General features: G+C 41.8%; 2 protein-coding genes across 3 annotated transcripts; both read left to right on the top strand.

The window, feature by feature from the left end:
* Positions 1 to 1375: 1375 nt before the first annotated feature.
* Positions 1376 to 13319, top strand: cars2 (cysteinyl-tRNA synthetase 2, mitochondrial). 2 transcript variants are annotated; one of them, XM_072656887.1, is made up of 15 exons: positions 1376 to 2113; positions 2222 to 2272; positions 3355 to 3472; positions 3675 to 3746; positions 4593 to 4698; positions 4800 to 4880; positions 5543 to 5672; positions 7074 to 7207; positions 7807 to 7874; positions 8066 to 8132; positions 9029 to 9167; positions 10233 to 10359; positions 10602 to 10700; positions 11654 to 11884; positions 12573 to 13319. In XM_072656887.1, the coding sequence occupies exons 1-15, from the start codon at positions 1932 to 1934 to the stop codon at positions 12639 to 12641; spliced, it is 1674 nt and encodes a 557-aa protein (XP_072512988.1). In that variant the 5' UTR covers positions 1376 to 1931; the 3' UTR covers positions 12642 to 13319. The 2 variants fall into 2 exon arrangements, with proteins under 2 accessions (XP_072512988.1, XP_072512989.1); XM_072656888.1 differs by lacking the exons at positions 1376 to 2113; positions 2222 to 2272 and having other exon boundaries at positions 3390 to 3476; positions 12573 to 13317.
* A 1954-nt stretch (positions 13320 to 15273) lies between these two features.
* On the top strand, positions 15274 to 24212 carry LOC140535743 (ras-related protein Rab-20-like). The gene is made up of 2 exons (XM_072657207.1): positions 15274 to 15463; positions 22653 to 24212. Exons 1-2 carry the CDS (start codon positions 15274 to 15276, stop codon positions 23210 to 23212), a joined length of 750 nt encoding a protein of 249 aa, XP_072513308.1. The 3' UTR covers positions 23213 to 24212.
* The last annotated feature ends 705 nt before the right edge of the window (positions 24213 to 24917 follow it).

Genomic DNA, 24917 nt, shown 5'->3' with positions numbered 1-24917 from the left:
CAGACAACGTGAGCGAAAAGAAGGGCCTGTTTGGTACAGGGCTGAGCTGTGCATTGTGTTGTTGTAATCGGCGGCTTCACTGGGTTACAATCAGAGCCGTCTATGAATGTAACAGCAGCGGCTCCGTCACCGGGTCGCGTAAAGTCTTCTGAGCCAATCGCGTTCGAGTGGGCGGGGCGAGTAGGCGGGGCGACCAGCGTAAGAGCTGCTCGATTCGCGAACGTTTGGAGTCGACTGCGATTCCGAGTGACGAGTCGATTCTAATGGAGATGGACTCACTCAACAATCAGCAATAAAACTACAAAGTTAATTCACAATACAGAGATATGAAATATGGTCGAATAAAATGTACATAGCAACTGATATAATGCACATTTACTGAATTGCAATGGTTATATTTAAAAATATGTAATAACATAAAATATCAAATCTATATAGCAGCCTGGATATTGCAGTTGGTGTATGAGTTAGTAATGCTTAAAAAAAAAAATCCAATATTACATCTATATAGCAGCTAGGATGTTGCCTATTTACTAAATTGCAGTTGGTATATGAGTTAGTAATACTTAAAAATATATAATAAAATATCAAATCTGTATAGCAGCTGGAATATTCCACTGGGGATACTGCACGTTTACTGAATTTCAGTGGCCCTATAAACAAGTCATTTAGATTAGGTGGCAAGTGTATCTATAACTGGCTGCCCACCGCTCCGGGCATGTGTGCTCACTGTCACTGTGTGTGATTGATCACTAGTGTGTATGTGTGTGTGTTCACTGCACAGACGGGTTAAAGGCAGAGACCAAATTCCTTCTGTCTAACCATAATGGCCCATATGGTTGTCTTGTCTTGTCTACGTTGATCTAGAACTATCAATGTTGGGGTACAGCTACAGTGGTCCCAGTCTGCGTTGATGCTGTTCAGGTCTTGTGGTAGAAGCTGTTTAGGTATTGCCCTGAGGTAGAAGCTTTTCTTAAGTTTGTTGGTAAAAAACAACAACAACAACAACAAAAAACTAACCAAAACAACCATGTTACAAGTTGACAACCTAATCTGTCAGCCCCTTAGGAAGAGCAGTATTTTACAGTCCCTAAGCACTTTATTAAGCATAGATAGAAAGATTCACTAGGTAACACTGCATGCACTACTTGTGTGTAGAAGCTGTGGTTTAGCTGAGATTCTGTGTTTACACTTTTTATTTATTTATTTATTTATTATTAACCCCCCCCCCCCCTAATTCTATAACTTGTTTTTCTGACATGATGGGTCTCTGTTTTACGTCCAAACTTCACTTCACAACGTCGTTGTGTGGAATCGAGTTTGAAGCTTTGGATTCGACTCTCGATTCACAAATGTCCTGATTCAAAGATTCGACTCTTTCGGGGATCGACTCCCTAGCGCCTCCCTCCCCAAAAACTAAACCCGCAAGACGGAGAGGTGATGTTATTGTGTGCTGGAAATAAATGATTTTAATGGGCTGCATGAACACACTTCAAGACCACAAGCCTGTGTGCCTTCTTCGATAAAGCACTGCTATTTAAAGTGCCTTCGCGCTAGCACTTCTGCTCCACTGTGTCCTCCTGTCCCCCGGCGAGCTGCACTGCATGCGGCCATTTTGAACTGGCTGTCAGTTACAGAAGCGAAGTGTGTGCGGACAGCCCGCGATACACGCAGTGTTACTCGCTTAGATTAGGCTGTCGGTGACTGTTTCTTTGTGTGGTATTAAATGCCCACGACTCGTGTTCCAGTAGGTGCCAGGAGCGCAACACTCCCACCATTAAAGCCGAAAATGGAGATAAGTGCCACCGTCTGTTGCCTCATGCGACCAGTCGTGTTATAAACAGGGCAGTTAGGCGCTCGCTTTCCAGCTAAACGTTCAGGAAGGACCCAGGGCAGAGTGCTAGCTCTGCTATAAACACAGTTAGCTCACAATGAGGCCCTTTTTGACACTGGTCAGAAACGCAGTTTCGGTGGGCTCGAGTCGAGCAGTGTGCTCTGAGGCTGGATCCAAGTGGATCAAGCCGGCAGGTTATGACACTGGCATTAAGGCATACAACAGCCTCTCCAAACAAAAGGAGCCCCTGGTTCTGGCCAAAGAGGGAGTAGCGACCTGGTAAGACATCTTTAGTTGATCTGGGTTTACGTGCTTTTAAATAGTTTTAACAGTGTTGTCTCTGGTGTGTGTGTGTGTGTGTGTCTGTTTGTGTGTGTGTGTGTGTAGGTACAGTTGTGGACCCACCGTTTATGACCATGCCCATCTCGGCCATGCGTGGTAAGTCTAAGCTGACAATTTGGGTGCCATAAAGTTAAAGGGCTGGTGGCGAATCTCAAGTCTTTGGGATTTGAGTCTGAGGCGAATTTCAAGTCTTTGGGATTTGAGTCTGAGGCGAATTTCAAGTCTTTGGGATATGAGTCTGAATCGAGTCTCTAGTCTGATTTGTGAGTCTGAGGCGAATCTCGAGTCTTTGGGATATGAGTCTGAATCGAGTCTTTGGGATGCAAGTCTGAATCAAGTCTCTAATCTGATTTGTGAGTCTGAGGTGAATCTCGAGTCTTTGGGATGTGAGTCTGAATCAAATTTCGAGTCTGAGGCGAATTTCAAGTCTTTGGGATATGAGTCTGAATCAAGTCTCTAGTCTGATTTGTGAGTCTGAGGCGAATCTCGAGTCTTTGGGATGTGACTGAGTAAAGTCTCGAGTCTTTGGGATGTGAGTCTGAATTGAGTCTCTAGTCTTTGATTTGTAAGTCTGATTCAAGTCTCTAGTCTTTGGGATGTGAGTCTGAGTAGAGTCTCGAGTCTTTGGGATGTGAGTCTGAGTAGAGTCTCGAGTCTTTGGGATGTGAGTCTAAGGCGAATCTCATGTGTTTTGGGTGTGAGTCTGAGTACAGTCTCGAGTCTTTGGGGTCTGCGTCTGCGTTAAGTTTAAATTTCTAGGTGCTCCTCTGAATCTTTGGGGTGTGAGTCTGAGTTGAGTTTTAGATTTCTAGGTGCTTGTCTAGTTTTGAGTCTGTAGGGTGTGAGCCTGAGTCGAATTTCAAGTGTCTGGTTTATATTTTAAAATTGTTACATTAGTTATTTGCTTAGTTACTTGGTGTATAAGTGTAGCAAAATGGGTTCAGTCACAAAGGCTGTAAGACTGAAATTTTTACATTTTGTGTCATGGACTGGAGACTGAATGAGTAGTTTTGACATTAACAGGGTTTATTACTCTAAACTCTTGGTTGTCTGTTTTCTCTTATGTTAAAGTCACTGGTAATGTTTAATGTCTTGACACTTGCAGCTGTTTTAATTGACTTTCAGTACCCTGATTAATGGCAGCATTTTAATTTTTCCCATTTCCTCCTCACATCAAGCTCCTATGTCAGATTTGACATTCTGCAAAGGATTTTGACCAGGCTGTTCGACATAAACGTCACCCATGTCATGGTCATCACTGACATCGATGATAAGATCATACAGAGAGGCCTTGAGGCAAGTGCGTTAAACAGCTGGCTTACCAATTCCACAGTCAGAAATGTCAGTTTTGTCTTGAGTAAAATAAATACTGTAATCACAAGTGGAAATTCTTTTAAATCTGAGTTTAGGTTTAATTGAAATCAGGGAAATGTTGTATGTTTTGAAGGTGTTTTGTAGAATGTCTGTGTTTCAGTGGCGTCTCGTTTTCCACTCACAGGAGAACACCTCGCCACTTGTGCTGGCCAGAATGTATGAAGAGGAGTTTAAGAAAGACATGATGGCTCTAAAGGTCAAACATCTGCATTTCAGTGTGTTATACAAGACGTGTTCAATCAGCCAGTGTTTGCTGACAAGAAACAAGAAACTTTTCAAACAAGCAAAAAGCAAGTAATGGCTAAATGTTTGTGGACACCTCTTCTGATGAATGCCATCAACTACTTTAAGTTGCACCCATTGCTGACACAGATATGCAAATGCACACACACAGCTCATCTAGCCCCTGTAGAGAAGTACTGCCAATAGAATAGGACTCTCTGAAGCAGACAAACATGAACCTACTGGCACCATGCCTAACTCCAGGTGTGTGCTAGAGGGGTATAAAGCCCCCAGCATTGAGCTGTGTTCTCTGGAATGATGGATGGTGCTCCATCTAATACTTTAGGGATGAGTTGGGGAGCTTGGAATAAGGCGGGGTGGTGATCACCCAACATCCTGACCTCACTAGCAGTGCTCCAAAATGTCGTAGAAATTCCCTTCGTTTCAAAAGAAACAATGAATGAGCAGGTGTCCCAATACTTTTGTCCATATAGTGTATTTACAGTCATTTCTTGTCCTGTTATCTGCCTTAAGATTTGATCATTATGAGGCATTCTAGACATTAATTCTATTAGCACTTAATTCGCAATGTTCTACACCTTTCTACACCTTACCGCGGTCTTGTCTACATCATTTAGGACACATCTAACATCTTAGATGTTTACAGCTTTCTACAAAAGTATTTAGGTTTCATGCTGCCTGCATTGTATCAGAATATGCCTGCCTGCATCAGGTTATACATGTATCTGCAAACAAGCTGGTTATATATTGGAAGGTTTGAACGTTTGAGGGTCACATTTCTGCTGTTTTTTTTATCTAGGTGGTTCCTCCAGCCGTGTACATGAGAGTCACAGAGAACATACCTCAGATTGTGGCCTTCATTGAAGGCATCATCTCCAACGGTCATGCCTATGCCACACGTCAAGGTCAGTTGTTTTCTAGGTTGATCTGAAGACTCCAGAGTTGAATATGCCGTTGCTGTTGGCTAGTGCCGACGGGCAGTCTCATGTATGTTCTTTTAACACAGGGGATGTCTACTTCGATACTAAGTCTATTGGCAGTCGTTATGGCAAGCTTGTGAACTTTGGCAATGCTGCTGAGGCACCAGGTACTTTGTCACAGAAGTGTAAAACCTAATTCTTGTTATTTATGTGGTGCATGTTTTTTATATGGCAAGTTTTTATAGAGGTTGATGGGTAATATTTATTCAGAATTTAGTCTTTTGTCACAACAATGCTGGTTGATCACTCAGTTGGCTCACATATGCATTTTGCTACATTGCTATCGCACATATGCCAATGGACAAACGTATTAAGACCACTTCCCATTCATGTTTCCTCTAAAATTAAGATTATTGAAAATATGGGGTCAGGATGTTGGATGGAGCACCTTTATCATTTTAGAGAACACAGTTCCACTGCTCCACAACTCTGTGCTGGGGGGCTTTATACCCCCTTAGCCCAGGCCTGGTATTAGGCATGCTGCCAATAGGTTTATTTGTATCTGCTCTAGAGAGTCCTATTCTATTGGCAGTACTTCTCTACAGGGACTGGACAAGCTGTGTGTGTGTATTTGCACGTCTGTGTCAGTTAAATTAGCTGAATGTGTTCATTAAAAGGGGTGTCCACAAACATTTGGACATATAGTGTATTACCATATGTGTGATTGGCAAATTATGCAGTTAATTAGGTATTCTTGTAGAGGGTTTGTTTAATATATATGCTATTAGTTTAGTTTTTCCCCTCCTGAAAACAATCTTTTATTTCTCAGGGGTCAGGGATAAGAGGGACCCACGTGATTTTGCCCTATGGAAAGCCTCGAAGCCACAGGAGCCATACTGGGAGTCTCCATGGGGAAGGGGAAGACCTGGATGGCACATTGAATGCTCTACCATTGCCAGGTAAACTCTTATGTCAGTTCTGTCTTGGAAGGCTCAAATGTCAGTAGATGACATCAGTTTTGTTATGATCAGTTTGAATCTTCTTTAATGCGTCATCACTTTCTCACATATTTGAAAAGTTCAGGCCCCCTTGTGACAAAATTTTGCAGCAGAACGCTTCAACATTTTAAGTATGCATATATAATGTTTACTATATGTTTTATATATGTTTTACTATATGTTATGTATCACTTTTTTGCAGTTGTTTTATTGTCTGTTACAAATAAATGGTTTTATAAACAGTTCATCCAGCAGCACAGAGAGCCCAAATGTTGCACAGAGTTAGAGGGTGTCACAATAATTACAAGAAGAGGAGAATTTTGTGTAAACAACAGTGTTACGAACACAACAAAACAGATTGGAGTGCTGTGGGGCACCATGTAACTTACATCCACCACCTTTCATAGAAGAGAACCTGCGTCAATGGTTGAGGGAGCTGAACCACACCGGTCACCCATCCAAACGTCCATATGTTTGTTTTGTGGAGGAGGAACTTACCTGATAGCTTCACTGGAACGTCTTAACTGAGCCATTTCTCTTGGTAAGGAAGTTATGGCTTTGGTTTCCCCTCCACAAAATGGTAAGAGCAGATGTACATACGTTTGGGTGGATGATTGTTTAAAAATGTATCGCCTTCAGCCACGGACACAGGTTCTCTTCTTTGGATATGGTGCCCTGTAGCGCTGCGATCTTATATGTTGTGTTGGAAAGCTTGTTAGCTCTGCTCTAATTAGCTCCAAATAGCACAAATTTATGATTAGTGTCCACAGCAGTAGCCAAATACTACGTAGCAAAATAGGGTGGATAGGCAGGGTGAATTGTAACAGATGGAGGGGCTAGTTAGTTAGTTTGAGCGAGATGAGCACTTTACCTTATTACAGTGAAAAAAGATTAATTTACATAATATCTGTATAAAAACTTTTCAATTTATATTGAGGCATATGGACCTTTTTTTTGTTGAGGGTCATAGTTGTAACACTGTAACAACCGCTGTGCGGAGGCTGTACTTTATCCTGGCTTGTTCTCACTCTTACTAGGCAACTAGAATGTACATAAAATATCAGAGCATATTTTATCAGAATGACATGCTAAAAACACTTGCCAGGGTGAAGAAATGGAAAGAAATATACTTTTCATTTTCTTCTGGTGTATCTGGAGAAACATCTACAAAAAAAGCTCATGCTATATTTTACCCTGTGTTTGTCTGTACCCCAGTCTCTACCGTCTTATGACAATTGTAGTGAATTGTTTTAATAACAATAATAATGATAATAATTGTAATAATATATACTCTATAACTACACCTCTCTGATTTTCTATTCAGTTGATTAGGCATGGAATGACCCTTCCTCTTTCTTGCAGCTCTGTTTTTGGGAGCCAGTTGGATATCCACTCAGGAGGCATAGACTTAGCCTTTCCTCATCATGAGAATGAAATAGCTCAGTGTGAGGCTTTCCACAAGTGTGACCAATGGGGGAACTACTTCTTGCACTCAGGTAAAGCCTCTAGTTGCACACTGTTGTGGAGCTAAGGATATTTATAAATGTAGTCATGCCGTATCATTTGCATCAAAAGGCATTTGTGTTCAGACAATATGGACATTTTCAGATACCAGTTATGAGGTGCTAAAAATTCTGATTTTCCTTTGGTCAAAAACTAAACAGACTCATGTTCCCTAAAAACTTCTCAATTGCCAGTTCCTTAAACATGAACACCAGAAGCTCATAAAGTTTTAAATTATATGAATATTGGATTGCAGGGGTGGAGCTCCTCAGCACTTTATTGCTTTCTTGGTTTCTGTTAATTAGTTCTAGCTTATTTTGGTTCTTTTCAAGTAATCTCTTTGTGTTAATGTTATTCTCACGGAAAATGTTAGGATAGTATGGTGTGTTTTTGTTTTTATTCATGGTGGAATTTTGTCTGTGAGTGTTCTTCTTTTGGAGAGGTCTGTCCATGACTGGATAGTATAATTTACGTTTTTATGGTTGGTGCATATCTTACTGCAGATCTTTAAAACTTTTGTTTGTAAGCAATGAATAGTGTTTGAGTTAACTTACATTACAAACCTATTATTTTCATTTTTATATTTTTTTAGGGCACCTTCATCTGAAGGGCAGTTCAGAAAAGATGTCAAAATCTTTAAGGAATTATATTACAATAAAGGTAATTGTTTAAGTATATTACATTTTGGATATATTTGGTACATATTTAGTATACTGGCTAGGGCTAGTCTTGAAAAATTGTGGAATTTTTAATATAGTTAGAAAAAAGGAAGAATACTGCTGTAGTAATACTGATTGTTTAATTCTCTTTCATTCCTAATCTGACACTCCCTCGCTCTCTTTTTTTCATAGGATTTTTTACAGTCCTACACTGCAAATGAGTTTAGACTGTTTTGCCTGTTAAGCAAGTACAGATCAGGTAAGCTCTACAGTCTGTATGTAAACCATATAACATATGTATGTTTAAAAGTTTGGAATGAATAATATTTAGTAATATTACAAGATTTTACACAAATATGATTTGGATTACACAGCAGTTCTTAAGGGACGTTTTCTGCAGCTCCATCAAAGTAGCAACATTCTCCAACCAGACAGGAGTTTGATAGATCAAGTTCAAGTTGGTGAATAACAGGACTCTTGGAATTCACATTCACTTATTTTACAATCAAATGTGATTTGTAACTTTGGTGAGGCCAGTGATTCCAGTCACACACCTGATTTTTAATAAGCTGGGCCAGATACGCTATACAGACAAAAGTATTGGGACACCTGCTCATTCATTTTCTTCAGTTTCTTCTGAAATCAAGCCTTTATCCTGCTTTTGTCCAGGGAAGGCTTTCTACTAGATTTTGGAGCATTGCTGTAAGAATTTGATTGCATTCAGTAATGAGTGTTTGTGAGGTTAGGATCATGGGTGATCACCACCTTACCTTATCCCCAACTCATCCCAAAAGTATTGGATGGAGCACCACCATCATTTCAGAGAACACAGCTCCACTGCTCCACAGCTGAATGCTGGGATGCTTTATACCCCTCTAGCCCACACCTGGTATTGGGCATGGTGCCAATAGGTTCATGTTTATCTGCTCCAGAGAGTCCTATTCTATTGGCAGTACTTCTCCACAGTGACTAGACAAGCTGTGTCAGCAATGGGTGCAACTTAAAGTAGCTGAATGCATTCATTAGAAGGAGTGTCCAAAAATGTTTGGGCATATAGTGAAGGTTTGAGTAGAAGAAATATACTAATAGAGTTAAAATGACCAGTCAAGGTCAGTTGTCTTTGAATAACACACTATATGCTTCTGTCTCTCCCAGGGATTGACTACAGTGATGCCAGTATGAGCGAGGCTCGGTCCACGCTATTTGCCATCTCTTCTTTCATCCACAATGCCCAGGCCTACATGCAGGGTCACTTACTGTGCCAAACAATACAGGAGGACCTTTTATGGGAGAGGTAGGAAACTGCACTGAATGTGTAGCACTCTAGACTACTCTATGGAAGAAAGGAATTGGATAAATCATCAAGGGTGGAAATACTTGATTATAGTAATAAGGTATATTAACGTAAGTAGTATTTAGAAAGATTTGTATATCACAGCAGTCTTATGAATCGGTCCTATCATGGAAAGATTGCAAGTGTGATCCCCGGTGATGCCACAGCCATCCATGGACAGAAGTCCCAGAGAGCTTAACCGGCATTACTCTCTTTACTCCCCATCACTCAGTGCTATGATAGCTAGGTAACTGGGTATCTGTCAGCTGACATAACATGCACTATGGACAAAAGTATTAGGACACCTACAGACTTCCCATTCCCATCACATCCCATTCTAAATCCATAGTCATTAATATGGAGTTGGTCCCCCTTTACAGCTCTAACAGCAGGTTTGGCCCTCTGCAGTTACTTAGTCAGCAGAGCATTGGAGATTTATGCACTATGCTCTGAGCTCAGCATTCGACAAACCCGCTCTGTAACGTTTTGAGTGGTCTGACACTTCGTGGTTAAGTTGCTGTGGTTTCTAAACACTTCCACTTTTCAATAATACCACTCACAGTTGATGGTGGAATATATAGGAGGGAAGGAATTTCACCAACTGACCTGTTGCAACAGTACTACGCTGAAATTCAGTGAGCTCTATAGAACCGCTCATTCTGTCACTAAAGTGTGTAACGGCAGACTGCATGGCTAGATGCTGGACTGTATACACTAATGGCAATGGGACTGAATGAAACACCTGAATTCAATGATTAAGAGGTGTGTCCGAGTACTTTTGTCCATATAGTGCAGTTGGCAGTTCAGCAATTCATTTCAGAAAGATCATGTGCCTCTAAAGAAGCACATGTAAGCCTTCGGCATTGGTGTAATAGGGGGAGTCTCAGCTGGTGGGTGGGAATTGGATATTTACTAAATTGAGAAACTGAGGGGGAAAAAAGCACCTATTCTTTCACTTAAGAACAGTTTTCTGTACTTTTTAAACCCCTGGTATGTGGTCACATTGTTGTGGTATGCTCTGTTAAGGTTATCATCGACACAAGCCAGTGTCCGAACTGCGCTAGCAGATGACTTTGACACGCCGAAAACAGTGGATGCACTCATGAGCCTCATTTACCATGGCAACTGTCAGCTTCAGCCCATCACTGTCAAAGTAAGCTCATACAAAGCAAATAGTGACTATGTATACTATATATAGCCAGAACCTGAATTATATAATGCGGTTTAGTGATAAAAAGCACTCATTCATTGGTCTAACAGTGTTGTATGTCTATGTATTTTTGGTCTTTTGAGGGCCCCTGTATTTTCTCCTTTAATTAATTTAATTGTTTCAGTTTGCTTGTTTTTTTAGTAATGATGAATAGAGTTTAATCTGATGCCTTATGTCTTTCTAAGGTTGATAAGACGTCTAGAAGTCCGGCAGTTTTTGGCGCGATGGTGGCTTACATCAGAGAGATCATGGATGTTCTTGGAGTTGATCTCTTGGACAGAAAGGTCTGAGGACATCTGTGTTTTTACTCTCTTCTACTGCACATACACACAACATGTTTACACATGTAAACAGCACAATCGGAGGAGCGTCAGCAAGAGTATATTGATTGAGTGTTGCATATTCTGCACTATTGCACGTCTGAAAGTGTTTAGCATAACAGTGTGCAGTGTGTGTTCTTGTTCTTATATCAGGCATTCATATAAAAGAGTTGTCTGATTTATACAGGTCCTGTGTCGTACATCAACATTAAAACAGTAGCTCAGCAAATAGTAAAAATGACCAAGATTTGCAATGCATCTCAAATGTAGTTGATCAGAAAAGACATTAACTTCATAAATAATCATGACAAAATTATATATATTATATATAAATTATATATACACTTTCATATATATATTTTCTTTTAATTTTATGGCTAAGTTTTGCAGTGGAGCTCTGGATGCACTGTAGTTTCTGATACTGTTATTTATGGCAAGAGTTTCCAACCCTCCAACCTTATGCAACTTGTGACCCATGCAGCCACTAGTGGTGCCACGTCTGATCCACAGAAGTGGACAAAAGTATATTCAGAGTAAAACCAAAAACCTTAAAACCATCTCTCTCTCTCTCTCTCTCTCTCTCTCTCTCTTAAGCCAAGGCTAATTGATAGACCATAAGCTTTCATCACTTGTAACCTACATTACCCTCAAAATTAAACAAGCAGTCCTCAGGCACCAGACATGTCTTGGCTGATTGGGGAAAACAGCATATCACTTATGCATTTTTTTATAATCAATATATCAACATTAACAACTCAACACAAGCCGAGACAAGCGTTTGATGGTTGCATGCAGTTTCATTAAGCTATTTGGAGTACCACAGCTTGTGGTACACTACATCAGTGTGTGTGCATTTTTATTTACTCCATGCAATCAGTTTATAGTCTTCAATTTGCATTTCATATCCTGTCTCTTAGGAGTCCGGTGTTGCTGACTCGTCTGGTGTCCTTCACAATGTGGTGGAGCAGCTGGTTCACTTCCGTACCAAGGTTCGAAACTTTGCTCTTTCTGTGGATGATGAAGTCCCTCAGGACCTTCAGAACAGCGTCCAGCGCCAGAGAAAGAAACCCCCTGTTGACAGAGTGCCCTTACTGGAGACCTGTGATGCCCTGCGGAAAAATCTTGTGCCCTTGGGAGTTCATATTAAGGTAAGATTTTATTTTTTCTTAGTAAGTAGAACAGAATCTAGTTCCCACACTTTATACCTGTCTCTTCTCAACACTTCTAAAGTGTTGTATAGCTTGTTTAATATTTACTCATAAGAGAGCGCAAATGTTCGAAGGAGCACAGGTTGGTTTTAAATGGTTTCCCTTTATTTCTTCAACTCGATGCTCGGCAGTTCTAGGACTATATATTTATAAAGCTTCGCAGAGTAGGTTTAGAGTCTCAGAATAGTCTGATCTATGACCTGTTCCTGTCAGTAAGATCACCATGAATATATATATACATATATATATATATATATATATATATATATATATATATATATATATATATATATTAGTTCCATAAAATACATGTGTTAATTGAGACTAAATGACCTGTGGAGAAGTTACTTTACAATAAAATTACACTTTTTTTTATTCTTTCAGCAGAAAATAATTTATATGTGAATAAATTATATGCAAGATTAAATGGTGAATGGTATATAACACTCCTTCTAATGAATGCAATGGTGGCAGGAGTGGGCAGAAACGTTTAGCTTGCGGTGCTGTGTAGACCCCTAGTCTGTGGTAGTTACTACACAAAAGGGGGGCAGATCGAGATTACATTAACACACGCTGGAATATTCCTTCAACAAGGCTGAGACTCTTACATTGTGTTTTCTGCTTTCAGGACAGAGGGATCAACTCCACATGGGAGATCACGCAGCTCCAGAGGGAGACTACGGACAAGAAAAGCTAGACGCCTGTGGTTTGGACCACACTGGGACTGCGATCCACTAAATGAACACATGCTTCTAGTACATTAAAGACCAAATTTGGGGCCACATTTTGCACTGGCAGACTGAAAAAGCATCTTTTGGTGGGTTATGAGTCATATAATGGTGCACACAGTTTGCACCATTGCCAGTTAGGATGATGGTTGCTGTGGTTGGCCAAGAGTGAATGTAACATAAACCGTTCTGTAACTCTGTAACAGCACTTTTGATGTCTGATCTTTTGTATGAAAGCAGACATTGTCCTCACAATGTGTTTTGTGGTTCTGACGGACTGATAACTCATGTTTGAGACATTGTCGGACTCATGTTCTACATATTTTATGAAATGTGATTTCCCATTTCCCAACCACTCTGTATTGGAATTAAATATGCTTTTACAATGAAAACTGTATTTACCATAACCAGGGCTGTAAAATGGGCCAATCCTAAAATCTAAAAACGATGTGTCTGTACATAAAGGTAAAGACATATATAAATTGCCACACAAGCCAGGCCTTATGACAATGGCTTATGGGGATTGTGGCTGCAGCCATCATCACTGAAACTTGTTACCTAAAGGTGAGGAGCAGCTGAACTTAGTTGCTGACCTCTTATATGTAGTCTAAAGCAAAGTAGAGACACCTCCACACTTCTCCTCCTCCGTGAATCATAGATTGCACCCTGTATTGTGCTAGATACAAGCTGATGTGTCCTAAAACAGTCCTTCTTGAGTTTCTGTCATATTTAAGCTTTAATCTGGATATTTTTTACATTATAGGTCTATCCCTCTGACTCGAGCAGTGTTTCTGTCCAAATCTCTGTTCACGCAAGAACAGAAAACCGGGCCTAAAACACTTGCATGAGCATGCCAACCCAGCAGGGTGCCTAATGCCTCATACAGTTTGATGTGAAGTCACAACATAACGCCCAAAACAGACCTAAATATAGTCCGTAGAAAACAGAGTTCTCAAAATCCTCCCCAGTGGAGAACGTTTATAAAAATGTTTTCAGTCACTTTAAGTGATGTTAGTGTGGGCAGAAGGCTAAAACGAGGTTAAAAGGCTGTTTTTAAAAAAATCGGCTGGTTAAGCAGTGTAACACTTTTCCTGAAGAGTGTTCTGCTCGCTTTATTAAAATTCTATAGTGCAGTAGCCGGCGCGCTGAGCCAGGTACAGGAATCTCTGGAGCAGATCAACAGGAACCTATGTCAGGTGTGGGCTAGAGGGATATAAAGCCCACCAGCATTGAATTGTGGAGCAGTGAAGCACAGTGAAACTGTGTTCTCTGGAAATGATGATGATGCTCAATCCAATACTGTTCTGAGGTTTTCTCAAAATCCTCCTGGAGAGCTTTTATAAAACCCTTGTTTCCTGTCACTTTAAGTGATGTTAATGTGGACAGAAGGTCAAAACTAAGAGAAAAGGTAAAGGTGCATGTATTTGTATAGTCAACTGCACAGCGAAATGTGTCCTTTGCATTTAACCCGTCTGTGGTAGTGAACACACACACACACACACACAGATCACACACACTAGTGAACTAGGGGGAAAGTGAGTACACACACTCATAGCGGTGGGCAGCAAACTCCAGCGCCTGGGGAGCAGAGAGGGTAAAGGGCCTTGCTCAAGGGCCCCAACAGTGGCAGCATGCCGAGCCCGGGAATCGAACCCACAACTTTGTTATCGATAGCCCGGCGCTCTAACCGCTGAGCCACCACTGCCCTAAAAGGCTGTGTTTTTAAAAAATGTGACTGGTTAAGCAGTGCAACACGGTTCTCCAGAGGCTTGTTCTGCATGTCGAGCCAGGAACGGGAATGATAGAGACGCTATTCTCCTACTACAGATCAGTGGAGCAGCAACATGATTTTGAAGGTAAAAATACTACACAATGTTGCTTTAAGGGAGCCTTAAGTGACCTCTTGGGGGCGCACTAGCCAGGGTTGGAACAGCAAATATGTAATTGAATGGACAAAAACTTTTTTTAAAGAAAATGATAAAGTAGTATGTGTGTAAAAGTGTTGGTAGATTTTTTTTTAAAAAGTAGGAAATTAAATTTTCCACAATAAGAACATGCTGAAGAATTTAAACAGGCCAATAGAGACCAGAGTCCCCACCAAATCTACTTTCACCCACTACTTGATATGGTCATCATCTAACAACGTGCTTTGTCATGTGTGAGAAATTCGTGCAGTCAGAAAACACACACACACACACACACACACACACAAACACTCTGTAGATTGCGCAATTGTGCGCATTTTTCCAGCCTGCGTGCAGCTTGCCTCGTGAGTTTCCCGTGTCGTCATTAGTTGCTTCATAAAATCAGCAACTTCCCACCAAGTCTGGGATAACCGGCTCCGCTCCGCTCCTGACCAGGACCCGCGGTGATTTTGGCGAGGTGGGGACCCTGCGTTTTTCAGGGCAGTCTGCAGGACCGTAACCGTACACTCGTGTCCGAAGTGGAGACCACCTGATAGATCAGCAGGGACCGGTTCACCAAACTCTGAAGAGGGGCTTCAGAAACCCAGTCAGCCACAGTCAGCCAGCAGCAGCAGCAGCAGCAGCAGCCGCAGCCGCCCACAGGGACCAAGCAGCCCGCCTCGGAGAGCTGGAGAAAATGCCTGCCCCCAGAAAAATGAGGAAGCCTGACATTAAAATGGTCATCCTGGGGGACATGAACGTTGGGAAAACGTCGCTGCTCCACAGGTACACCGAGAGGAGCTTTAAAGACACGCTGAGTACAGTCGGAGGAGCTTTCTTCCTGAAGCAGTGGGGACGCTACAACATTTCTATTTGGGACACGGCAGGTAGGCTAGCTCCGTCTGGAGGCGTTTCGGAGGTCTGTAGGTCTGGTCAGGTCTACAGGCGTTTTGTTGTGGTGCGGTTTTGCAGGAACGCTGTTGCAGGTTAGCGCTTTTTAAAAAGCCCACTAAAGCCTTTTATCCAAGATAAAAGCACGACTTGGAAATGTAAAAAATCCTGATTGCCCATTTCCAGAACTTTCTCTGACCCATTGGGTTTCCTCCACGTGCTTCCCACAGCATTAGAGCCCACCATAGTGAATTCCTTCTCTCCCAGGAAAAAAAAAGTTACTATCATAATATTGCTGAATAATTTTCCTTTATTTTGGCCTATTCTGTCTATTTAAAAAGTTCAGGCTAGGGAGAAGTACAGAAACGCACTTCCACCCCCAGAGAAAGTGAATGTAGGGCACTTTCCTAAACTCCTTAATGGCATTGGGGACCCTGTACAGTAGGCCTACCCTTTTTCTGACAGTGTAAATCAGGGATGTGTGGATACCAGTTTTTAAAGTACCTGCCAATACCAAGTACCGATACCGACACCAGATCTGACTTAAATACTCATTGATGGCTTTAAATCCTGATGTTTAGGGTGTTCCACTCTTTATAGGTTGTGCTTTTTCATATCTTCTCCCAAATAAGTCATCATGTGCTTGAAATAACAGCTTCATTTATGAATAGCTTCAGAGCTATGGAAAAAATAAACATGTGCAACTAGGGAAGCAAAATCTTGCTAAGCTTAACCAAACAGCTTTTAACTGGTGTTTAAAATTCACATTTCAGGTTCTCGTCTTTATGTAAGAAGCTACTAAACTTCAGCTGCTGGTTTGGTTTCGTCATAAAGTACGTAAACAAATGTTCTACGTTTTTTTTTTTTTTTTTTTTTAAATGTCGGCCGTCAGTAAGCTTTGTGGTATCAGTGTTCTCTATTGCCGATAATGTTTATAGGTGTAAATTAGGGATGCACCGATACCAGTTTTTAAAGTACCTGCCAGTACCAAGTACCGATACTGACACCAGATCTGACTTAAATACTCATTGATGGCTGTAAATCCTGATGTTTAGGGTGTTCCACTTTTTATAGGTTGTGCTTTTTCATATGTTCTCCCAAACAAGACATAATAAGCTTGAAATAACAGAGTTTACGGGTTGAGTAACTGCACATTTTAAAAAATGAAAAAAATAAACATGTGTAACTATGGAAGCAAAATCTTGCTAAGCTTAACTACTTAAACTTAACAGATTTTAACTGATTTAAAAATTCACATTTCAGATTTACGGCTCTATGGAAAAACCACTAAACTTTAAGTGCTGAAATGCAACTTTTGGTTTCAGAACCAAACAAACACCACATGAAAAGTGCTGTAAATGTAAACATTACATTAAATGTCTGTTTAACTGTAATAATTATTTAAGACTTGCTTTTACTGGTTGATTAAACGTTTGGTTTCGTCATAAAGTACGTAAACAAATGTTCTACGTTTAAAAAAAAAAATGTAGAGCATCAGTAATTTTTGTGGTATCTGTGCCCTTTATTGTTGATGATGTGTGTAAGTGTAAATGGTGCTTAGGTTAGTCTAAAGGAATGGTTCACTGGAAAAATCAGATGTAAACATTTTATCCTTTATCATCAGTCAAAACATGTTGGGGGTCTGTAGCTTACTTCCCTGGTCTTGTACTCGTGCTACAAGACTCATGTATCTCAATCCGGGTCAACCGAACTTTGCACTACATGTCCGAATATTTTAGGACACCCCTTTTATATGAATGCATTCAGCTACTGTAAGTTGCACCTATTGTTGATGCACAGTTTGTTTCAATAGAAAAGTATTGGCCATAAAATAGGACTCTCTGAAACAGACAAATATGGGCTAGAGGGGCATAAAGCCCCCCGGCATTGAGCAGTGGAACTGTGTTCTCTGGTATGATGATGATGATGATGATGATGGTGGTGGTGGTGCTCCATCCAGTACATTTGAGATTAGTTGGGGAGTTGAGGATGAGGTGGGGTGGTGATCATCCAGCATCCTGTCCTTGCTAAGGCTGTTGTTGCGATCAAATCCTCACAGCAGTCTGGTAGAAAGCCTTCTCTGGACAACAGAGACAGTTTCTCCAACAAAAGCAGGATGACCACTCTTTTAATACCCTTGATTCCAGAGAAAGGTGTCCCAAAACCTGTAGCCTAAGAAAGCTGTTAATTTTGTAATACGTTCAGTTAGTCATTTTGAAAAGCCGTCATAACTGTTTTGCAGCCGTGCGAGGAGTCCTGTAGGTCTGTTTACGTGCTGAACTTTAGTTTGAGTTCAGGACTACTGAGTGTGACACAAGAACAGGGAAACTCTCATCTTTCCCCAGTTGTTTCCATATCACTGTAGAACTGTAAAACATCCTGAATTGGCAACTTATGCAATGATGGAAGTTGGAGGTTCAGGAACTTGCACTTTTGATTTGTCGAATGTGAAAACTACGTATAAGTGGGAAGTGTAAAATTGTATGAAGAACGCTTTTTGGACTGGGGATGTCCCATTGAGGGCTGATTCAGGCATATTTTGATAGATGGGTATCAAATATTTTAATCTCAGTCTGGCTCAGAGTCTTTGTTTTAACCATGGTATTCAGAGCTCCATCCAGTGGCCTTAAGGCACCATTGATGATAAAGGACATTATTGTCCAACTGGCTTAAGTAAGGACATTTTCAGAGGGTATATAAAAGAGTTGAGAGCAGTTTTACAGTGGAGCATGAAAACGGACCATAATATCTGAAACTTTAGATACTATCACGAACGCTGAAACGCTCTGTTTTGCCAGCGGGAGAACCGCACACATTTCTTTGTTTTTAAACAAGCACTGAGGAGCACATTCAGAACCGAATAGAGGCTAATGCTAATACTAATACACACAGGTTACAGAAACCCAAATAACAGCACATTTACCCATTTTACACCAGTAGACTAACAACAATAGGTATCACTACACACACACATACACACAGGAAGTGATTTGACTGCAGTGTTGTAAAGGAGCTTTTCTTTTTATGAATGCATTCTGCTATTTTAGGTTACACCAATTGCTGACTGGATTAGCAAAGATATTAAACACATTATAAAACTATATAAAATCATCATAAGAACAGTGAATCAGTCAAACTGAACAAACTGAATCAGTCAGTCCAGAATGTCTCATTATAGAAACTGCTTCTAAAGATGCTTGACTTATCTAAACTGTATGGATGTTGGATCGTATCGGCTGACGCTCAACATTAGGAGACTCTGATCGGATCGGGGGCAAATTAACCTGGGTGGGACACTTCTATTGTAGACATCATCAGTACCTGAAGACTGATCAGCTGTATACTGCATACTATTCCCATGTTTAACCAAATCCCGCGATTTGCAGTTCCACGATTCCACGTCATGCAGTTCTTCTGGGGTTTTCAGGGCCACTTTCATTCTGGACGTTTCCCAATTCACCAGATCTGGTGTCTGGGAAGGCCACTGAGGAGCACTGATGTCCTTGTCATATTCATGAAACCAGTTTGAGAAGACGTTTGCCTTGTGACCTGGTGCATCATCATGCTGGAAGTAGCCATTAGAAGACCATATAAACTGTGGTAATGAGCAGCTGGCATTACAGTGATGATTAATTGATCGGATCGGGGGCAAATTAACCTGGGTGGGACACTTCTATTGTAGACATCATCAGTACCTGAAGACTGATCAGCTGTATACTGCATACTATTCCCATGTTTAACCAAATCCCGCGATTTGCAGTTCCACGATTCCACGTCATGCAGTTCTTCTGGGGTTTTCAGGGCCACTTTCATTCTGGACGTTTCCCAATTCACCAGATCTGGTGTCTGGGAAGGCCACTGAGGAGCACTGATGTCCTTGTCATATTCATGAAACCAGTTTGAGAAGACCCCCTGTTTGCCTTGTGACCTGGTGCATCATCATGCTGGAAGTAGCCATTAGAAGACCATATAAACTGTGGTAATGAGCAGCTGGCATTACAGTGATGATTAATTGTTATTAATGCAGAGAAAACATTCTCAACATTATTACACGACCTTCACCAGCCTGGACTATTGACTCTGTGCAGGTTGGGTCCATAGATTCATGCTGTACCAAATCCTGACCTTTCCACCTGCGTGCCTGAGCAGAAATCCAGATTCATCAAACCAGGCTATGGGTTTTTTTTTGTTTGTTTTTTTTTCTCTCCCCAGTGTTCAGCTTCCCAGTTTTGATGAACTTGTGCCCACTGAAGCCTCAGCTTCTAGTTCTTCTGTAACAGACGTGGAACCCAGTGTGGTCTTCCGCTGTTGTAGCCCATTTGCCTCAAGGTTAGATGTGTTGTGTATTCTGAGATGTTTTCTTCTCAGAGGTTACCTGAGTTACTGGTGCCTTTTTGTCAGCGCCCAACCAGTCTGGCCATACTCTGTTGACTTCTCCTCTCATGCACTGTGCTGAAAATCCCAGGAGAGCAGCAGTTCTAGAAATACTCCACCAGCCCGTCTGGCACCAGCAGTCATGCCATGCTCAAAATCGCTGACCACATTCCCCGATTACCTGAAGCCGCTGGCCCGTATCGACATGATTTTATACATCATGCTACTTCAGCATGATTGGCTGATCAAATTATTGCATGTGTGAGCAGGTGTACAGGTCACCTTAATGAAGTGGAGCACTGTACATGGGATCATAGTAGAGCTGGGCAATATGACTATATTTTATCATATTGCGATAGATTTTGTTATCGTGATGCATAATATGATTTTATGAGTGTATTGTGGATGTCAGCAGTTGTCAGCACTTAATTTTATTACAAAAAAAAAAAATTATTTTATTAAATGTACACTATTGGTGCATTTGGTCTACATGATGAAATACTGTGATAAATATCATATCATATAAAAAAAATTATTTAAATATTGTGATATTAATTTTTCCCCATATCGCCCACCTCTAGATCATACACAGCTCTCTACAATAGACTACACACCCACACCCATCGGACATATACTAGACAGCGTACAGTGGATGAGAGGGTGGGGGAGCGCTACAGTATAAGTGAAGACAACAGACCGAATTAGACCTCCCTTATGGTTTGTAGGGGTTGTTGATATTCCTGTGATTTTATTATTCTTGCTCTTATGTTTCTGACATGTTCTGTCATAAATAAATGTTACATGTCTGAGTAATGTTGGGTTAGCCCAGTTCAGCTTTGATGCTGTATTTAGGAAGGGGTTCCACTTTGTGTAGTGTTGCACGCTGGGCTTTTACAAATTTGCAAAATTGAATACGCTCGGATTCTATATGGAAAGTACACAAAATCTCGAGACTGAGCCTTCAGAAGGGACGGTACAAGCTTCCTGTAGACCATGGATGGGCCAGTGGTGGCTCAGCGGTTAGAGCTCCGGGCTGTCGATAACAGGGTTGTGGGTTCGATTCCCGGGCTCGGCAAGCTGCCACTGTTGGGCCCTTGAGCAAGGCCCTTTACCCTCTCTGCTCCCCGGGCGCTGGAGTTGGCTGCCCACCGCTCTGGGTGTGTGTGTGTACTCACTGCCCCTAACACATGTGTGTGTGTGTGTGAGTGTGTGTTCACTACCAGATGGGTTAAATGCGGAGGACACATTTCGCTGTACACTGTACAGTGACAAATACGTGCACCTTCACCTTTACCTTTACATTCAGTCTTGGAGGGCAAGATTCCCCCCCCGCCTAAACTCTCTTAATTTCAAGTCAGCCGCTGGTTACAAGGTTTAGTTTCGTCATAGCAGAACAACAGTGCTGGACTGAAGCCTTCAGTTCCCCACCCCTTCCGTAGGCCACAAGACTGCTACACAAATGAGCACCTCTTCCTCTTTTTTAAGAGAGCTGTATTGTGGTATGAAGTAGTTTGTGGTCTTTTTGATATTTTTTGGTTAATATTATTTTAGATGTAACCTATTCCTAGCTTACTTTCTCTTGTTGTTTGGGGTCCAAGCCCCAGTTCTTGGGTCTTAATGTTTTAGCTATAGCTTATATATCAAAATATGATCATTTATTTATTTGTTTGTTTTATTTTTTATTTAAAAAGCTTTGAAATGGTTTTACGTCCACACCCAAGTTAGAGGTCTGAACAGGAGCTAAACTAGCACTGAATTAGAAAACGGATATGAAAAACATGAGCATTTGTACATTACTGCTGTGATTGCCATGGGCATTTCTGTGAGTGTGTGACTAAGACTGTACCACTCAGCTGATACCGCATGCCCTTTTTTTTTTCTTTTTGGTATCTGATCACTGGGGCAGTGGTGTCTCAGCGGTTAGAGCTCTGGGCTATTGATGACAGAGTTATGGGTTCGATTCCCGGGCTCAGTAAACTGCCACTGTTGGGCCCTTGAGCAAGGCCCTTCACCCTCTCTGCTCCCCGGGCACTGGAGTTGGCTGCCCACCGCTCTGGGGGTGTGTGCGCTCACTGCCCCTAGTTCACTAGTGTGTGTTTGTGTGTGTTCACTACCACAGATGTGTAAAATGCAGAGGACACAAATACGTGCACCTTTACTGGAGGCTGGAGTCACTGCCCTATTTGTAAAGTCATGATGTTGAAAATCAAACTTTTACTTTTTTAATCATTCCTTACTCTTCTGCTCGCTTACTTGTCAATCTTATTCAGGGTATATATTGGCTTAACCAGTGGTGCTGGAAGCCTCAAAAGGACCACTTTTTATCTTTCCTGCAATGTAATTAAATGACTAAGCAGATTTGCCAGACCGCTTGGTACTGAAAGATTGTGGAGTTCTGTCTTGGCAGCTGTGGCAGCAGTACTAAGCCTAGTAAGGTCATGAAAGAGTGGCATAGCCTTGTAAGCTGTGGGAAAGGGAGGGAATTTTGCTGTTATCAGTGCTTGTGCACATTTGAAGAGATCAGTTGAAGAAAGCGTGAGTCTGAATAGAGCGGGATTTCATTTCATTCATTTCAACATTGTATTTCAACATTTTGTAAATAAGAGTAAATAAGAGTAAATGTCACGTAGGATCTTCACAAGTTAGAAGTGAGGGGAAAAGTGCTGTAAGGAATTTTCCACATCTTTTAAAGCCCCCCCTACGTCACTGTGGACTTTTATGGGTTAAATACAGGTCTACAAGGTTTCTGCTGGTTTGACTGATATTTATTTGTTTGTTTATTTATTTATTTATATTTTTTTCTTGTAACAGGTCGTGAGCAGTTCCATGGCCTGGGCTCCATGTACTGCCGTGGCGCGGCCGCCATCATCCTCACCTACGACGTCACCAACTGGCAGAGCCTGCTGCAGCTGGAGGAGCGCTTCCTGTCTCTCACCGACTCTGCCAACAGTGACTGCATCTTCGCTGTGGTTGGCAACAAGGCCGACCTCACGGACCCGTTCGCCCAGATCATAACCCCCGAGGACGTTGGGCCAGAGGAGTCGGCCATCTCCGCCGCCCCTTCTTGCCCCACCCCTCCGCACACGCCGACCATTCACAAGCAGGTTTGCCGGGAGGACGCCATGGCGCTCTACAGCCGCATAATCTGCTACAAAGCCCTGGACGAGGGCGCCAGCCCTGTGGCGGAAAAGATGTGTTTCGAGACAAGCGCCAAGACGGGCTACAACGTGGACGCCCTGTTCGAGACGCTTTTCGAGCTGGTGCTGCCGTCCATCATCCAAAAGCAGGCGAGGGTCGAGTCGCCTACCGTGTGTTTGGAAGACTACGAGGAAGAAGAGGCCAGGAAGAAGAAGCCCGACTGTTGCACATGAGGAAGGTTACGCAGGATTGTTCTCCTCAGAAACTGCAGAAGGTCTACGAAGTTGATGAGGGAAGGCTCTTTGCTACAGGTTGCCTAGTAGAAAACCTTGAACACATCGACCTGTCGAAGACAAGTCCTCATCTTCTGTGAGAACCACAAGAACTGACCTCAGATCAGCACAAAAAGGCATCATGTGCTTCTCAGGAACATCAGGGTAGTTTTATATTGTATTGTTGCCCTTCTGGGAAGGACCAGCTGGTTCTGTAGTAGGGCTGCCCGATCGATATGGAGAAAATTGTAGCGCTACGATTATCTCGCTACATGCATCTTGTTTAGTGAACGTTCCCCTTAGGAACACTCTGGAATCCCTGAGCTGTGATTGGTCAAGATGTTTCCAGTGCTCAGTAAAACACTGATTGGTCAGAGGGCTCATTAACTGTGATGTCAGGATCACAATATACTGTGAGATGCCAAAAACATAAAGTAGCGATAGCAACTGGGAAGGCTTTTGCTGCCGGAAAACCAGCTTTCCGTTCTGCAACTGCACAGATTTGCCCCGGTGTGTCACTGAATTAGCATTTTATGTTCAGTAGTTAGCAACACTTCACGAGTTGCAAGTTAACACAACCTTTTCAAAAGCACTGTCCATGTCCATGTTTGTTTCATCAAGTTTCATTAGTCTCGTTAGTTAAGCCAACACTCCAAGTTGATGTTTCTCGGTTGCCATAGCCTTCCCTCAAGCCGTCCCTACTCTGTGGCCCTATTCTGGCACTTGTAACTGTGAAAGTGTGTGAGGAGTGTTTTACGGTTCTCACAAAGTGAAGTTACTTGAACAGACCTTTCCCTTCACTTGGGTCCCGTGCCTTAGCACAGTATGTATGTGAATAGTGACCCTTTTTTTTTTTTTCTTTTTCAAGTTAAATCGAAGCCTGTGGTGCCTGTATCTGTGTTTTGTCCTCTCGTTTCATTTTAAAGCTGTTTTATTTGACGTGTATCTGCTGTAACTGTACTGTGACTGCTATTTAAATAAAGGCTTGTGAAATTATTTTCAGTCAAGACTCCAGACGTTCTTTGTGTGCTTGTCTGTCTGTCTTTAAATGGTTCTTTTAACTAGGCATGTTTACGTTCTTTGCCCTGCTGTCCCCACTAAATTGTTTGCTCACTCTCAAAAATGGGTCATGCGTGTTTTCTCACAGTGCACAGCATGTCACTTTGCAATCTCCCCACTAGAGGTCACTCTCTACACATTGACCAGGATGGTGGCGCTTTCTGGGCAGGCACTGATTTGAAATATGGTCCAGATCTGACATTTTAAACGAGTGTTTAAAGCCATGACTTCAAATCAAGTCAAAATACACTAGATGTCCAAATGTTTGTGGACACTGTGGTCCCTGGAATGATTGGGCCCCATCCAATACTTTTGGGAATGAGCTGGAGAGTTAGGGGTGAGCTGAGGTGTCGTGATCATCCAACATCCTGACCTCACTGCATTCAGCTGCATTAGTGCAAGAGCATTAATCAAATCCTTATTAAAAAATTCTCCAAAATCTAGTAGAAAGCCTTCTTCCCTGGACAGTAGTGACCGTTACTCCAACAAAAGCAGGATAAACTTTTTTTTATGCTCATGATTTAGGAAGAAACAAGAAATAAACAGGTGTCCCAATACTTTTGTCCATTCAGTGCCTCTACCAGTAAGATAAACAGTCTTATAATAG

Source organism: Salminus brasiliensis, chromosome 15, assembly GCF_030463535.1.
Source record: "Salminus brasiliensis chromosome 15, fSalBra1.hap2, whole genome shotgun sequence".
NCBI lineage: Eukaryota > Metazoa > Chordata > Actinopteri > Characiformes > Bryconidae > Salminus > Salminus brasiliensis.
This window is presented reverse-complemented; position numbering and strand designations above follow the sequence as displayed.

What these genes read in the sequence shown, in the direction of transcription:
- cars2 (XM_072656887.1), top strand. Translation starts at nt 1,932, where the DNA reads ATGAGGCCCTTTTTGACACTGGTCAGAAACGCAGTTTCGGTGGGCTCG. An exon ending in TCATACAGAGAGGCCTTGAG is followed by an intron (nt 3,473 to 3,674) that starts GCAAGTGCGTTA and finishes TTCCACTCACAG; the next exon opens with GAGAACACCTCGCCACTTGT. An exon ending in AAGACATGATGGCTCTAAAG is followed by an intron (nt 3,747 to 4,592) that starts GTCAAACATCTG and finishes TTTTTTATCTAG; the next exon opens with GTGGTTCCTCCAGCCGTGTA.
- LOC140535743 (XM_072657207.1), top strand. Translation starts at nt 15,274, where the DNA reads ATGCCTGCCCCCAGAAAAATGAGGAAGCCTGACATTAAAATGGTCATC. An exon ending in TTCTATTTGGGACACGGCAG is followed by an intron (nt 15,464 to 22,652) that starts GTAGGCTAGCTC and finishes TTCTTGTAACAG; the next exon opens with GTCGTGAGCAGTTCCATGGC.